Source organism: Bufo bufo, chromosome 11 (genome assembly GCF_905171765.1).
Source record: "Bufo bufo chromosome 11, aBufBuf1.1, whole genome shotgun sequence".
NCBI lineage: Eukaryota > Metazoa > Chordata > Amphibia > Anura > Bufonidae > Bufo > Bufo bufo.
In genome coordinates this window covers 25,890,066-25,907,753 of record NC_053399.1, presented here as the reverse complement: position 1 = coordinate 25,907,753, position 17,688 = coordinate 25,890,066, and the positions used below count along the sequence as shown (strand labels likewise).

Here is a 17,688-nt window from a genome sequence, read left to right as displayed (position 1 = left end):
TACAAGTTGCATTGATCTAGGCCTGTCTTTTTTGTGTCTTTGGCTGTCTTTATTCTTCCAGTAAACACCATCTGAAACATGACAAACCCAGCAATTATTACTTATAAGGCTAGAGCCTCATTAGACATTTTGTTGCAGCAACAAGGCTCCCCAAAACACGGCGCATTGTCCTTATAGACTGGCAGCATCAAAGCTGCCAGTTTGACATTCAGATCCTCTGTTTTTGGGCCCTTCCTCTGACTGTAACATTGCTGCAACATGGCCCCCCGAGTACCCCTCACAAAACAGTAAGAGAAATCACTTGTTTTGCAGTTTATAGTGAAAAAGTGCAATGGTAATTAATGGGGTGTTCTGCGTTTAGATATACATTTCTATGCTTTTATTCTATTGTGCTTTATACAGTAGCTTACTATTATGTTTTAGGTTTGTAGGTGAAGCAGACTTACTTGTGGTAGCTTTTTTGTTTGTTTTTTAATATTTGTGACCACCATTTAATAATCCTCATATTTTTCTTCTTTTCAGAGGTCTTTCACATTAATTTTGGAGGCTTGGGACTGGGATAATGACACCAAAGTTGGTAAGTATCTCATCACAATGTATGTGTAACTGTATGATGGGAAAAGGTCTATTTGTCTTTTCGATCTAATTTAGTTTTTTTTTTTAATTCCCTTTTTTTTTTTTTTTTTTCTTCTTCATTCTCTCCCCTTTATCCTTCTTTTTATCTTTTTGTGTTTTCTTACTTTGTCTTTTATATCCTCCCTTTTTTTTTTTTTTTTTTCTTTTTCTTTTTCTGTCTCTTTCCTATGTACATCTCTCATTTTTCATACTGCTTCTTCCTGGCCATCTATCGTAAATCGAATATCTCTTTGCCCAAATATTTGGTACTGTTGGTTTTGATTCTCGTTGTAAAGTGTAATTTTTACAAACCTGGTATTACTGTAATGACAGTACCGGGTGCCAAAGCACCTCTCCCAAGCTTATAGCACAGGCGCCGCTAACAAGATCTCTGGGGACGACACTAATGATTAACTTGTAACAGTGTGTGAAGCTGGCTTGCTGTCATTTCATTTGTAGGTATTTTGAAACCAAGTGGGAAATATATTTTGAAAATGTAGTTGCTATTTGGCTGCGTGGTGTAATCATTATCTATAATGTGGCTGCTTCTTGTTAGACTCCTTATTACAATTGCTGTTATCACTAATAAAAGTCAAAAACCTTTTGGCCTTTCTGCAGCGACTGGCCTTTTGTTTCATTGCTTCGTTGCAGCGACTCATTCATTGGGGTTGCCCTCACCCGGCACTCAGCTCCTGCTGGTTAGCGTTTGGACTGTGATGTGCACAATGTCTCCTTCGCCATGATGTAGACACTGTTATTTGGATTCAAAAAGTTTCACAAACTGTTGCTTGTCAAAGGACTGATGACCTTACACAAGACCTACTTTCATGTGACTGCCTTATGTTACCCTTTTTGCTTTTCCCACAGCTTAAAGGTTTTTTTGTGATTTTGGGGTGGGAGGAGATGGTTATAATGGGACAACCCCCAAGGGGTTGTCCGGTTCTAGACATTAATGACCTATCTTCAGGATAGGCCATTAGATCGATGCAGGTCCAACACTTTGGACCCCTACTGATCAGCTGTTCTCGGCAGCGGCCAGCATAAAACATCGGCGGGAGACTGAACTATCTGGAACCCAAACAATTCCTTTTTTAAATGCCCTTTCTTTCACCGAAATACATTTCAGAACCAATGTGCATACAATATACAGTGTATAACAGCTGCTTGCCCTCTGCAGCCTTGTTCTAGGATAAAAGCTTGTTTAGATGATTGTATATATGAGATCTTACCTTCACAAAATGGGATTGGATACCAGCGGAGGGTAAGGCTGGAATCACACTTGTAGTTTTTGATGCAGTTTTTTGAACCAAAGCCAAAAGTGGTTTACAGTAGCAGGACGAAGACTTAAAAGGTCTTCTTTTTTCTATTTTCTACTCCCTTTGAATCCACTTATGTCTTTTGGTTCTTAAAACTGCATCAAAAACTACAAGTGTGATTCCAGCCTTACCCTGTGTCTGCCCTAATGGTGATCACATTGTAATGTAACGTCTTTCTGTTCCAAATTGCTCTTTGTAACTAAGTCGGCTTGTTGCCCTCCATGGGAATAGTGCACCTGCCAGTGTTTGCTGTGAACAGTCCTCTTGTAGTGTGTGTGTGTGTGTGTGTGTGTGTGTGTGTGTGTGTTTTTTGTTTTGTTTTTTGACTTTTTGTTTTGCCTTTTATCTGTTTTTGAGTGGTTTGTTAGCTAGTCAGCCAGAAGAATAGGGTTTGAGTAACTATGGTTTTTGGGTGTTCTGCACCCCACGTTGTCAAAATGTATTCTGCATTTGTGGCAAGGCAGCGGCCATTTTTATTTACGGAATTGACCTTTCTTTTTCAAAGGTTTTAAAATGACCAGAGCCTCTGTCCATCTAACATGATGCATCTTTCCAACGTTCATCCATGAATGCGTTGGGGCCAACAAGGACACTAAATCCTGTTCTGTTCCGCTGCACATGTTTATTGGGCCAATTAAGATTTAGATTTGTGTTCATTTAAGCAAGAAAAAAATGAAAAAACTTAACAACTAATGTACGGTACTTTAGAACTTTTTGGAATTTTTTCCTACACCATTCTTGGAACTGGAGGTCTACAAGGATATAATTATGGACATTTGTTGAGTACAATGGTTCTGTTTTCACTTTCTGTATTGGCTCCAATACCTAGTTAGGTGGAATAGGACCTTCCTGTGGATAAATACATATCGTTTTAGCTTCTTGGATAGGCGTAGATAAGGAATGTGGTTGTTGTAATCACCATAACTGGCAAGTGCACTGGAACATTGCTGTGGAATGCATAGATGTCTTTGTACCACTGTTGGTTAAATGTATACATTAGCAAATGGTTGACGTGACTGCCTTGTAATATCAGATTTGACTATAGATGAGTCTCCTTCCTCATGAACTTGGTAAATGCCCTCTTTATTTTTGGTATGTTCCTCCTACTTATGAAAGGTTTTCAAGTAGTGCATTGGTTGCCCTCCATAGTGTGACATGAGCAGTGAAAACTTTTATCAGTGTTCCTCAACTCCACTCCTCAGGGCCCAAAGGCCGATCATGATTTTTGAGAATATCCCACAGAATGAATACCTGTGGTAAGTCCTGATGCATTAACACTATCACCTGCTCAATTCTAAGGAAATCCTGAAGACATGACCACCAGGTGGGCCTTGAGGACTGGAGTTGAGGAACACTGCTTTAACAGACCAGACACCTCATAAGGGTTACCTTGGTGTGGGTCATGGCAATAAGAACACCAGAGATGTTGAAATAAATCTGAGCACAGCCTTGAATGAATTTTGAGAGGACTATGCTTAAACAACCAGCTCCTCATTGTGTCATGAAAACCTTTTCCTGGTTGGTTTTTCAGACAGTAGCTCATGAGTTGGAATTGGTTCCAAAGACTCCTTCCTTCATTTAGGATATATGATATGCTTCCAGACTCCCACCGAATGGAATTGATTGGCATATTGTTTGAAATCAGGTCTTGGAGTACAGATGAGATCTATAGGACCTTTTCTCCACCAGTTTTTTCCATGTTCCATGCTTTCAGTAGAGTTTTGTTAAAGGGTTTCTGCCACCTGAAAAATGGGTATTAGGCTGGCTGAGATTAGCGATGTGCTAATGTCAGCTGAACATAACTATATTAGTGCCATCTCACTGCCTAAAGCATTTATTGAGAAAAGCGAACTTTTAAAATATGCTAATTAGCCTCTGGGAGCAGGGGGGGCGTTGCACCTGCTCCCTAGCGGCTCAGTTTGCCCACCTCTTTTTCACGCCCTTCTTCTCTTGATTGACAGGGCCAACACAGCGCTGCTCTCCTCCCGCCGGCCGTGTATGCAGTGTAAATATCGCGCCGTTCAGTATTCGGCACAGGCGCAGTGAGGGAAGGACGCTCGGCGGCGGCTGCTGGCTTCCTCACTTCACCTGCGCCGAATACTAAACTGCGCAAGATTTACACTGCTGGCGGGAGGAGAGCAGTGCTGCGCTAGCCCTGTCAATCAAGAGAAGAAGGGCATGAAAAGAGGTGGGCAAACGGAGCCTCTAGGAGCAGGTGCAACGCCCCCCTGCTCCCAGAGGCTAATTAGCATATTATAAAAGTTTTTTGTTTTTCTCAATAAAGGCTTTAGGCAGTGAGATGGCACTAATATAGTTATGTTCAGCTGACAGCTAATGTCAGCCAGCTTAATACTCATTTTTCAGGTGACAGAAACCCTTTAAGCATTGGTCTGGAGACATTAGACAGCGGTACAAATTTAGTCTGTCTCATCTGAGAGTCACATTTTTAACAAAATTACCGGTCTGCTATGTTATTTTATCAATTAGATTGTCTGTCTGCTCCCGACGTGACTAGAGCCCCAGTGTCTTGGTTAAAAACAAAACACCAAGACGTCAACCTACCAATCCTAACCTGTTTCTCGTATAATGATGTCGCATATAGGTCCTGTTTATTTATGGATCTGAAAATTGGAGATTGTGGTAACGCAGCAAAGTGCAATTTGTCGCGCCTGTAAATTCCCTTCAGATTTTGTTACCATAATAGAGATCAACTGGAATAAAAACAGAGCCCGTTATGTACAGAGTATCTGAGTAACCCTAGCTGCCGGCTATATATAATCTTTAGATATTCCTTTAGCTGCTGCTTTATAGCCTTTTCCTCCTGTATTTATTTCCTCTGGCTGAAAGTGATTGCCTCTTGCTGTCGTCAGAAGGGTAGAGCGTTGAGAGGAATGTAAAGGACGTAGTCGTATCCTGTGTTGTATCATCAGACCAATCGTCTGAGGACATCTCTTCTGAGATCTTCCTTATGTCGGCTGGGTTAGCTAGAATTTTGCAGAAAATGCATAAGGTAGTGTTCACCACAGTCAACTGGGTTATGGCTGACATTCTTTTGAAGAGCCTTCATAGAACCTGTGAAAAGAGGCGTTGGTTCAAGTTGCCCACCCCTTCCACATATGAATGATCTGAACCTGTAAGGACTCCACTTGTCTATGGCTCTTCTAAAATTCTAGAGGGATTAACTAGACCAGGTGTAACTATGAAATTGAGAAGGTATTCCTGTTTCAGAATGCGGGCTGTACTCGCTTGAATATAGCTCATAAAGTTGTCTCCTTTTTGAATGGAAGCCTGGTACGGCTTCTCCAGCCCAAGGCAATGAGCTGTTCTTGCAAGGGAAACGGCTTCTAGCCAAATGTTTGCCCTGCAAAATACATGTAATGCAAGAAATGGTTCAGTTTCATCAGTGGCTCTGTACACCAGCTCATAGAGGATGCAGGTCCTTATTGGTGGACAGCCCCGCCCCCCCCCCCCCTCCTGTGACCTTCCTATGTCCATGAATGAGACAGACCCTATTAGTTGCGTCCTTCAGTACAAGTTCACTTGCATTTGCATGGACTGCTGACATCCTGTTTGTCTTCGTGAGTGCCAAGACATTTTTGGCTCTTGCTGCTGATTATATTGACTTCAGTTAGTGTTGCTCTTTTTATTCTGTATACCCAATTTTTTTGTATTTTTTTTAATCTTATTTTTTTGGGAGCGGGGGGGAAGGGGGGGGAAAGCGGTATGCCAAAGCGGCAACAAAATTATGAATACAGAAAGCAACCTTGATTTTAGAGATTCTGACGGTCTTGATCATGGATGTAGCTGCCCGGGGGGTGTGGGGGGTGTGGGGGGGTGGGGGCATAGGGGAAGTGGGAAACGGAACAGTCTGAGAATGCAGGGATGAGGTATACAGTCTGTATCCTGTTCATGTTGTTGACTAGGAAATGCTGTTAAAAAGCCAGAAAAAGAAATTGAAGTAAATGAATTCTGCACTTTATGTAGTGGACGATCTAAGATGATGAACTAAGGCTTTACCATGTTTCATAATTGTTCAGCAAAAAGTTTATGTAAAGTCTATCCTAAAGGGGTTAGGGATTTTGTATCTCTCTCCCCTTTTCAGGCAGATGCTTGACTCCCATGTCAACCACAAGGGACAGGAGGTCCTGGTGGCCTCCTCACCTTTTTATGACTCAAGCACATTGTCTTCCATGTTTTCTATTGCAAAACTTGATAAGACCACACACCTATGCAGGTTCCTTCAGGAGCCCCATAGCAGCCACATGTACTCCCGCTAGGTATGCCCTTGGGTCGGCTCCATTCACATGAATGGCGTTGACCTGCTATACCAGAGCCGATGCCGATATGGGAGATTATATTCTAATGTTGACTCCTATTTGCAGTGCCTGAGGGCAGGATAGACATGTATGCCAGCTAGATCAGATCTGTGTGTGGTCTTCACCCCAGCCCTCTTCCATTGATAGCTCATCACATGGCATTCGTTGCGGTTCATTTCAGCTTGTGCAGTTTGTTCGATGATCTAATCCAGTTGCCAAGCGTAGGAGCACTCCCTAGTTAACTTTTTTTATTTTTTTTTCCTCTCTCATAGACGAAACTCTCCTGATTGATCGTATTCCCTATGCTGGAGTCATCAACCCTGACGACCAGTGGACACCTTTGGTTCTCAACGGCCACGTTGCCCACTTTGATGTTAAAATTAGAGTCAAATGTGACGAAAATTACTATGGAGTGATGTGTAACAAGCTATGCCGCCCCAGGGATGACTTTGTCGGTCATTACACCTGTGACCACAATGGAAATAAAGCCTGTATGGACGGCTGGATGGGGGAGGACTGCAAGCAAGGTGAGTCGCTAAGCTTTGGTGATATATAATTATTTTTTTTTTTTTTGGGGGGTGGTTTGGGACATGTTAACAATCTGAGAAGAAAGCTAATGTCAAAATAACAGATTAAAGACCCCCTCCCCCCATATACATTAAACTATTGTATGTTGGTCTGGCCGATCATTTAATGTGTATGGGGATCTCCTCCAACAGATGATTTGGGCATGTGGAATTTTAATGCCCGATCATCTTCTTCTTCTTCTTCTTCTTCTCCCGTGAGCTAAGCCACCGCCATAGGTGTTTGGCAGTAGTCTCCTCATCTGAGCGTGTGTCCATCAGGGAGTTTGGAGCGATGGTGTTTCGGCCTGACAGCTATTAAAGGTGTATGGGTGCCTTAAAGTACAGGCCATCAATATCAGATTGGCGGACGCCCAACAGCCCACACCACCACAGATCAGTTGCTTCGTTGCAGCTCAGGTGCAAGAACTCCACAGCTCAGTCCATGGTATAGTGGACAGAGGTGGTAACTGCAATGTTGCGCTCATTCACTTCAATGGGAGCAGCTCTGCAGTGGCCAGCTCCACTCACTTCACCATGGTCAGATCAGTGTAATGCTGGAGCTACAGTAAGAGAGTTGATCGGCGAAGCGTCGGACACCCACTAGTCTGATATTGACAGCCTATCTTGAGGATAGACCATCAATATCAAAATTCCCGAATACACGTTTAAGTATTACTCGCCTGGAAAATCATCTGCCGCACCGGTTCTCTCCAAGCTCTATTGCTGATGATTTGGTCACATCCCCTTGCTTCTACAAGATTGTTATATTAAAGTGGTTCTCCAGGGCATTTGAGGATGCTCCGTCTAATAGATATGTCTTTTTTACAGCAATATGCAAGCAGGGATGTGATTCGCTCCATGGTACATGTTCTGTTCCAGGAGAATGCAAGTAAGTACTAGTCTATCCTTTGCTTTACATTGCATCTCTTGTCATGTAATATATGTTGTACATAATTGAACATTTTGCATCTGCAGTTTTTTAATGTGACTTCTGGTTTGTCGTGGACAAGGTGGTTTTTATTTTTTTGAGCTAAGGGGAATTTCACACTAGCGGCACGGACCTCCGGCAGGCTGTTCTGGTGGGTGAGCGGCCTGTCTGATCTGTCCTGCCGCTAGTGAACGCGTGCCCCCGGACTACCACTCTGGCCCCACTGACTATAATGGGGGAGGGGCGGAGTTCCGGCAGCACACGCCGAGAGGCTGCCGGAATAAAAGTACATACTTGCTGCCGCCGGAACTCCACCCCGCCCCCATTATAGTCAGTGGGGCTGGAGCGGTAGTCTGGGGGTACGCGTGCACTAGCGGCTACCTCTGTTTGATCGGCGGGGATCTGACCCCTTGCACCCCCGGTCAATCAGCTGTCCTGCAATAGCTCCCCTGCCGGAATTGAACAGCTCTATCTGTTGTGTAATGAATGGATCAGGTTACTGCAGCACCACTGCTATTAAAGGGAATGTGAACAAACCTGCATCTCCATCCTCCGCACAACGGACGGAGCAGTATCGGTCCGGCATCGGTGCTGCTGCAGGACAGCTGGATCGGCAGACCTCTGCTGATGAGATATTGATGGCCTAGCCTGAGAATAGGCAGTCATTTGTAAAGGAATGGACAACCCCTTTCAAGGATATCTTTTATTTTTTATTTTTTGGTCAAACGTTTACAGATTCCCTCCTTTCTCTATAGTCACTTGACTCGAGTCCTTGAGATTAAGGAATCAATATATTTTTGAATACTGTTTACAGTGATTGGCCTTCAGGTCAACTTTTGAACGTGCAAGTGCTTGGCCAACATTGTCTTCAGATAGAGAGCTTATCTACAGGCCAGTCCCGTGGAGCCTGGATCCTACAACTGTACACAATATTAGTCAGCATTGCTTTGATCCCACTATTGAATTTGTCCTCTATAACCTGATTAACATCTGGCCCTTTGCAGCCACAAGTGTGTATCGGCCACGGTTATCTTGCCACTCCATTGCAGCAATCTGTTTATGAACTGGGGTCTGAAGAGGGGAGCTGATTACTGTATCTTCTCCATCTTCTTCAAGACTCTAGTGTTTGTAGAACCGCTCATTGCTAGAAGTTTGACACAACTCCAAATCCAAATGTTTCATGGACTGGCCTAAAGCTCTGTTCACACCATTTTCACAGTCTTCGATGTTTGTGTTGCAGAGCGGATATTATGAGACCTTTTTTATATAACAATATTCACATTTGTGTCCTTTATGGTACCTTGTCCTCTGTGTTAGACAACTTTCCGGCATATAGTATTGTCGGCTTTCTCCCTAAGGCTACTTTCACACTCGCGTTTATGACGAATCCGTGCAAAAACTGATCCGTTACAATAATACAACCACATGCATCCGCCATAAACGGATCCGTTTGTATTATCTGTAACATAGCCAAGACAGATCCGTCATGAACTCCATTGTAAAGTCCATTTGAGACTGATCAGTTTTCTATTGTGGCTCAGTTTCGTCAAGCGGACAACAAAGCGCTGCAGGTGTCCGCCTCCAGAGCGGAACGGAGACTGATCAGAGGCAAACGGATGCATTCTGAGCGGATCCTTTTCCATTCAGAATGCATTAGGACAAAACTGATCCCTGAACGGATCTCACAAACGGAAAGCCAAAGCGCGAGTGTGAAAGTAGCCTCATTTAGATTTAAAGGGCCATTCCATCTTCTTGGACTGTAAACCCCACCCTGCTATACCATTTTAAAAATAAATAAATACATACTCGCCTGTTCCCCTGCTGCTCCGTTTTGGCTTTATGGTTCTCTTCAGTAGTCCCTGTCATGTAAACCTCCAGACGGACTGGCTCATATATGCTGCTGCTGCAGTCAACAACTGGCTTCAGCAGTGACATGTCCCCATTGACTGCTAATATGGACTCTATCACAGCCACCCCATGGATTTCTGAAGCATTAGCTTTGCAACACTAGAAGCTTTCCATTAGGAACTGGAGAAAATTGGGTGGTGACCCCCATGGGAGAAAAGGCCTAACAGTATTTTCAACGTATATACAAAGGCCATGAATATTGCACGTTATGCTGTGTGTTTTTTTTTTTTTTTTTTTTTTTTTTTTTTTTTTTTTTTTTTTCTTTTTTTTTATCCTTGTCATACTTTAGATAAGAAAATCCAAAGTACACATTGTCTTTAATCCTCCGAACCCTATTCCGCTCAGTTTCCTTCCCTTGTTTCAGTACCTTCCTTGTATTCAAGGTGCCAGCTGGTTGTAAGGATGCAATGTAAAGAATGACTTTGTACCCCCGTGAAATTCCGTCTCGCAGCCTCTTCCTCTCCGCTGCAAGGTCGACGTATTCTCCATCTAACAATTGCTTGTGGTGCAGACATAGATGTTCGGAGCCTGATAAGGTCACTGGGACTACACTCAAAGCTGTTTGTGTCCATTGCCTCCACGTAATCTATGATTTATGAACGTGCTTTGGCTAAAGTCACTTTTCTTCGCAATGACAACCAATAACAACAGCCATTTTAATTTTCCTATAGGAATAGCGATGCAAACTTATACAAATATTTTGTGACCCATGATTATGCATTATTGTGCAAAATTGCACTCTGCCCCCTCCCCCTCTCATGCATTGCACTGCCGGGGTCACAGTAGATTTTGTAATTCTGGCATTGTATTCGTGAATCAGTGGTTCAGGCCTTAAGGTCGCCATACACATTAGATAGAAATTTATTGATGGTTGAACGTTCGCCAGATGTTTGTTCGTTTCGCAGACACGGCCGTAGTCCTTTGTCCGACTGTCGGATGAAAATATTACACATGGCTGACTTCTTTTCAAACAATAATGGTCCTCTGTTGTCAAAAATGATCCTTCGTTAAATTTTAACAGACGAATGTTAGTTTTGGTTGAAATCGATCTTTTTGATAAACTTTAGACTAATGTGAAACAAATATAAAAATACAGAAAATAAAACGCCTACCACACAAAAGAAATGCATCACATAAAATGTATAATCAAAATGAAGAAAATATATAAAAATAAAATAAAAAAACACTGTAAAAGGTAAAAATTTTTTATTTTTTTTATATATTTTCTTTTTGTTTTATATATTTTATGTTATGCTTTTCTTTTGTGTGGTATGTGGTTTTATTTTCTGTATTTTCTATATTTATTTTATGTATTTATTTCTTCTAAATTTTTATATAATTATTTATTTGTTTATTTGGTGATTTATTACCGTTACGAACAGGGGCTGGGAAATCTCCCAGAACGAAGTAGCCAGTGCACCTAAAAGGTTATGTCTGAGTGTCTTTGGCAGTTTTTTTTTGCTGGGCACTATTAGAATAATGTCTTGTATGGTGGTTTCAATGGGCTCCTATGGTCTACAGCAGGGATCGGCAACCTCCGACACTCCAGCTGTTTTGAAACTACAACTCCCAGCATGCTCCATTCACTTCTTTGGGAGTTCTGAGAACAGCCAAGCAAGTGTGCATGCTGGGAGTCGTAGTTTCACCACAGCTGGAGTGCCAAAGGTTGCTGACCCCTGGTCTACAGTATGTGTCCCTGTACTGTATTAAATTAATAATGTAATACTGAGGGGTAAAATGACTGCTTTACATGATATTGGTCGTGCCGCACTTGCTGCCATAGGTTTGAATTGAGCTAATCAAAATGTGCCGCTTGAGTGGTCATGTTGTATACAGGACAACCCCAACCGTCAGGATCAGCCTATGGCCATGTTACCGGAGCATGTAGCTGACATGGCATAGACCTAAAATTGTTAGTTTAACTCCCTAACCCCGTTGTCAAAAAAATAAATAATTTGTGATGGCCGCAGTGTCAATTGTGACTTTTTTTTTCAAAAAAAGGAAATGGTCGAGGTCATGTTTTTAAAATATCCGTTTTGGTTCAGTATTTGAAAAACGTGGCTGCTTTCTTACAAAAATGCCACCACTGTTCGTGTCTTGTATTACTGCTTGGAAGGTTAGAAGCAATACCAGACACAACCCTTGTACAAGTGTGGCGCTGTGTTTGGAAGAAAATATTGTCGATGAGCGAAGTCTTTGACATTGTACACACATTATGCTTCTATTGAATGTCCTATACCCTGGAATTAACTTGTTCCCGACCACATGGCAGGCCCATCTGGCTTTTGTTTTATTTATTTATTTTTTTAATGTGAAGGATCCGGCACGGAAGTGCGAGATGAGATCAGAAAAAAAAATAATAATTACGTTTTCAGTTTACTTTTGTGCAAATATATATCCCGAGACGTCACTACAACAATAGAATGTTGGAGGACAGTGAGAACAGAACCCCCCCCCCCCCCCCCCCGTATATCTCCTACCGATGGTCTATACTGTGGCATAGGATTCGTGTAAGTCCCTTTGTTTCCGATAAGGAAGTCAAATTAAAGCTGGCCCATCACCTGTAAAATTAGGACACAGCAGACTTCCTGTGCGAGAGGAAGTCCACATTTACTCTTCCTAGATAATGGTAAAACAGCCGGACTTAACACGTAGTGACCCTTTGATTCGTAAACATTGTGTTCCTCTAAAAATAAAAAATGAAGGTTGTGTCACTGAGGAATGCGGGAATCCTGCGCTGCTGTCAGATCAGTTTTTTATTTATTTATGTTTTGCTTTTTCAAAATTCAGTTTTGCATTTTTATACTTATTTGTCTTGTCTTTTTGAGGCTAGGTAAGTAGTTTAGTTTAAAGGGGTTTTCCCACTTTTTAGATATTGATGATGACCTATTCTCTGGACAGGTCATCAGTATTAGACCGGTGGGGTCTGACACCTGACAACCCACCCATCAGCTGTCTGCAGCAGCCGCTGGTGCCGGAAATGTAACCGTGGATGGAGCAGGGAGCAGAAGGCTCCATCCATGGTGTAGTGGTTGTGCCGGCATACTACAGCTTAGGCCACTTTCACACTGGCGTTTTTGTTTTCCGTTTTTGTGAGATCCGTTCAGGGCTCTGACAAGCGGTCCAAAACGGATCAGTTTTGCCCTAATGCATTCTGAATGGAAAAGGATCCGCTCAGGATGCCTGTTTGGCTCCATTCTGCTTTGGAGGTGAAATTGGATCCGTCCCCATTGACTTGCATTGTGTGCCAGGACGAATCCGTTTTCACTGACACAATAGAAAACGGATCCGTCCCCCATTGACTTTCAATGGTGTTAAAGACAGATCCGTTCTGGCTATGTTACAGATAAGTCTACTTTCACACCTGCGTTTAGGTCGGATCCGTCTGGTATGTGCCCAGACGGATCCGCACCTACAATGCAAACGTTTAGATCCGTTCAGAACGGATCCGTTTGCATTACCATGAACAAAAAAAAAATAAAAAATTTTTTATTTTTTTTTGTTCATGATAATGCAAACGGATCCGTTTTGACTTTACATTGAAAGTCAATGGGAGACGGATCCGTTTGAAAATTGAGCCATACTGTGTCAACTTCAAACGGATCCGTCCCCATTGACTTACATTGTAAGTCTGGACGGATCCGTTTGCCTCCGCACGGCCAGGCGGACACCTGAACGCTGCAAGCTGCGTTCAGGTGTCCGCCTGCTGAGCGGAGCGGAGGACAAACGGAGCCAGACTGATGCATTCTGAGCGGATCCGCATCCCTTCAGAATGCATTAGGGCTGGACGGATCCGTTCGGGGCCGCTTGTGAGCCCCTTCAAACGGAACTCACAAGCGGAGCCCCAAACGCTAGTGTGAAAGTAGCCTTATACAAACAGATCCGTTTGAACGGATGCATGCGGTTGTATTATCTGAACAGATCCATCTGTGCAGATCCAAGACGGATCCGCACCAAATGCGAGTGTGAAAGTAGCCAAGCTGCAGTACCCCAGCACAATGGCTGCACCTCCAGCTGTTATGAAACTAAAACCCTCAGCATGCTCAGTTCAGTCCTGCATGCTGGGAGTTGTAGTTTCACCACAGCTAGTGTGATCCCAGCACTACACAATGGTCAGAAACTTTTTTGTTTCCAGTGCCGTCCAATGTTTCCAGCACCTACGGCTTCCGCAAACAGCTGATTGGTGCGGATGCCTTGTGTCCACACCCCTGAGTATAGGTCCTCAGTATCTATAAGGTGGAAAAGCCCTTGAAAAAGGTGCAAGTTTTAGATTTTTGATGACTGTCTCATGCATCTGATTGGAACGTGCAGTAATCGCTGTGTGGAACGGATTCGGTTGCAGAAATTCCTGCAACCAATCGGCCATGTGTGAAGTCGCCCTTATAGGACCCCCCCTTCAAGCGCACTATACTGTACCTCCGATTGTACCTGTTGGGGTACATTCACACGACCGTATAAATGGATCCGCATTTCAATGAGGCTGCAAAAGATGCGGACAGCACACAGTGTGCTGTCCGCATCTGTTCTGTTCCGCGGCCCTGCAAAAAAATATAGAGCTTGTCCTATTCGCGGACAAGAATAGGCATTCTCTATATAGTGCCGGCCATGTGCGGTCCGCAAAATGCAGAACGCACACAGCCGGTCGTGTGAAAAACAACTTTTTTTTTATTCTGTGTCATATGTATGAAAGCATTCACCCTTACGCAGCACACTGAGGGTCCGGGTTATACAATGTCTTCCAAAAATTGCAGCAAGCTCTTGTTATAGTCATTTTTTTCCTTACTATTTACGGATGTCGCAGAGCTACATTTGTAATACTATTGTGTATTATCTATGCTTTTGCATAGGACTGCATGTAAAGGTTGCTGTATTGTATTTGTTATCAGGATGCACAGAACAAGGACCATTTCAGCTCTGCTACATCTGTATGCCATAATCCTTGTGACTAGGAGGATGCACCTTTTTTTTTAATATTAATTTGTCTAACTGCTTTTGATATAAAATAGGTATTTGAATAAATAATGCTCGCATCGAAGCAATTTCGGGGGGGTCTCGTGGACGAGGGAATGTACAATATAAAAGCACAGTGTGAATACATAGCACTCATTGTATGGAAAGGGTTCCCAAAATAACTGCAGTTAAAACTGACAAGACAGCTGTGTCTTTACCCACCCCCAGGCCTTGAAATAACACTTCTACTCTTTAGAAAAACAAATTGGCTTACCTCTCGCCAATCCTGCCCAAAAGCATCCGTGGAAATGTGCTTTATAATGATTCTGGTGCAATGCGGTTTATTTTTTTTATTCCGTTTTTCTAATGTTACATGTAGTTCATAGAGGCACACCATAACTCCATTACCGAGTTGGTTGTAGCCTCTGTGCTTCCAGCAGTTGTAGAATCAAAAGGTCCAGAAAGTCACTAATTGCACAGGTCTTGTTCCAAAGGCAGCCTGCCCGCTTATGGTTTCCTTTTTTTTTTTTTTTTTTTTTTTTTTTTTTTAAAGGTTGATTCACATATGGTGTAATTTTATGCAATGGATTGTCTGCTGCAAAATGCAAAGGTGAAATCTGCGGCAAGTCTCCGCATCCGTAGCCACATCAAAATCTGCATCTAAGGGCATGGACACACGGTCAGGTGTCTGGATGCAGTTTTTGAAGCCATAGTCTGGAGTGGAACATAAAAGGAGTGAAAGTATAATGGACAGAAATATGCAGCTACAATATCCGCACTTAGATTGTGCGATGCAGTGCGGATTGTTAATCGGCAGCATGTCCATTTATGTTGTGGATATCTGCCACGGATTTCCTGTTTAGCGTAAATCTGCGGCAGACGAACAATTTGGAGCAGAGTTTGACCAGATATGCTGTGGAGTTTCCTTGTGCACCTGCTACATGTGGCTATACCCTTAACCCTTTGAGGACCGACCAAGGGACTATTTGTCCCATGCTTTTAATTGCTTGTATCATCTGATTAAGAACTTAAAATACATATTTATTTATTTTTTGAGTCAAAATATTAGTTCTTATCAACAAATAAATCTAGCTTTTATTTATTGTTCAAATGCATTCTTAAAGGGAAAAAAGATATAATTATTTTTATATTGATGGGGGCGTTGCCGTTACACCTAGAGGCTCTGCTCTCTCTGCAACTGCCTGCCCTGCACCTGTCATTCAAAATGTAGATGGCGCGGCAGTTGCAGAGGGAGCAGAGCCTCTAAGTGTAACAGCAACGCAGACACATATGAACATGGGACCAGCACAGATGTCTTCAGCTGCCAAGCGCACATGTAACAGGTCAGCCAGTGTCATAGGTACAAAACTGCTGACAGATGCCCTTTAATGAGGGAACCTTCTTGGTTTTCCTCATTCACCACATGCTTGTTCTGTTGTGGTAAGGTAGCAATTCCCTAAAATATTGTTATTGGACTGGCTCCGTGTAGCTGCAAGAGCCCTGTACAGGTTCACAATAGCTGTGCTATCAGCAAGCTCTGTTTATGGAAGTCTGTCAGCATATTCCAGTCCACCGAGACTGTTGTAAAGCAGCTTCTGTCTACTTTCAAATGTATTTTCTTTTCTTTAATCTTTATTTGTTTTTTAACAATGCAACATTTTTTCTTCTCAGGTGTCACTATGGCTGGCAGGGCGAATATTGCAATAAGTGTCTTTCATACCCCGGCTGTCTCCATGGCAGTTGCCGCTTGCCATGGGAGTGTAACTGCGAAACCAACTGGGGCGGACTTCTCTGTGATAAAGGTAAATATCACTGGTGGATCTTCTTTGCCAGTTCTCTTACTCTATGGCTTCTTCGATGCAACGCTATTGCTTAACTGACCCATCAGTGGTTCCTTGTGTATGTTTTGGTTGCTTTCTACATGTAGAGATCCACGTATCTAATGTCCCTTAGATGCGTAGAGTTTCTAAGCTCTCATTAAATTTTTATACAACCAGTCTGGAAACTTTATTTAAGTTGGCCGTCAATGAAACTGGATATATCTGGAGATCACCATAGGACAGCATTGCTCAAGAAGTTAGGTCAAGGCCAAGCGACACGTTGTTGGCGACGCACAGTTCATCATGATCTTCAGGGTCACGGCAAACTATTTTTTCAGCATCCCTAGCTTGGGGCAGGGGTGGTAATTTAGCACCACCAATTGTCTCTTGTGTTCTCGGCAACTTTTAAAAGATTGTTGCCTTGACCTCTTTCTGGAGAAGCATTGCTGGGTTGTCGTCCACCTCCAGTAGCCTCCAAACTGAAATGCTAAGCATCTGTCAACCTTTCCTCACTTCCCCCATGATCTTTGTGGTTTCTTTTTGTGTGCGACATGGCAACTCGTAGTGATGACCTTAGTTAATCCTGGGGTGAGTGGAGCAAGTCAGAAGAAATTGGTTCCTACAAATCTGTCTCGACAGATCTTAAGATATTTCTATTGATCTTTGTTTTTGTTCTTTTTAAGATCTGAACTATTGTGGAACCCATCATCCGTGTCTAAATGGAGGAACCTGCATGAACACTGAGCCCGACAAATACCAATGTGCCTGCACTGAAGGCTACTCTGGGAAGAACTGTGAAATAGGTAAGTTTTGGATCTTCACCATTATGTTCCAATAAAAAGATAATAACTCTTAATTTGTTTTATTTTATTTTTTTAAGGAAAAACACCTATTAATTTTATTTTATTTTTTATCCTGTTACCCACTGGGTTTTTATAGAGTTATATTCTTTTAGTTTTACTATAGTTTTTAGATAGCATCTCAATGTCGACTAGGTCTACCAGAAATGTCCCATTCATAAAAAATAATTAATATATCCTCTGACCATTTAAGGCTGGAATCAGTTGGATTATCTGGTGTGGAAATTTACATGGTTTTTCTTGGGGAAAAAATAAATCTTCAACACCTACATGGAGTAAATGTCATGTATTTTATCTGCTGCGAAAATATTGTATGTTTTGCGGGATTTCATCCGAACCTTAGACTAGGCTCACAACTGCGTTATGCCATTCTGCTAGTCTTTTCCGGCAGAGGAGCATAGTTGGGGCT

General features: G+C 42.6%; 1 protein-coding gene across 2 annotated transcripts in view; it reads left to right on the top strand.

Moving 5' to 3' along the window:
* The window catches only part of JAG2 (jagged canonical Notch ligand 2), a 71,455-nt gene that overhangs the window by 26,776 nt on the left and 26,991 nt on the right, over nucleotides 1-17,688 (top strand). For both annotated transcript variants that reach the window (XM_040411236.1, XM_040411235.1), the window contains exons 3-7: nucleotides 523-577; nucleotides 6,520-6,774; nucleotides 7,642-7,702; nucleotides 16,271-16,401; nucleotides 17,103-17,222. In XM_040411236.1, coding sequence (XP_040267170.1) covers nucleotides 523-577; nucleotides 6,520-6,774; nucleotides 7,642-7,702; nucleotides 16,271-16,401; nucleotides 17,103-17,222 — 622 coding nt within the window. The remainder of the gene's footprint in view (nucleotides 1-522; nucleotides 578-6,519; nucleotides 6,775-7,641; nucleotides 7,703-16,270; nucleotides 16,402-17,102; nucleotides 17,223-17,688) is intronic.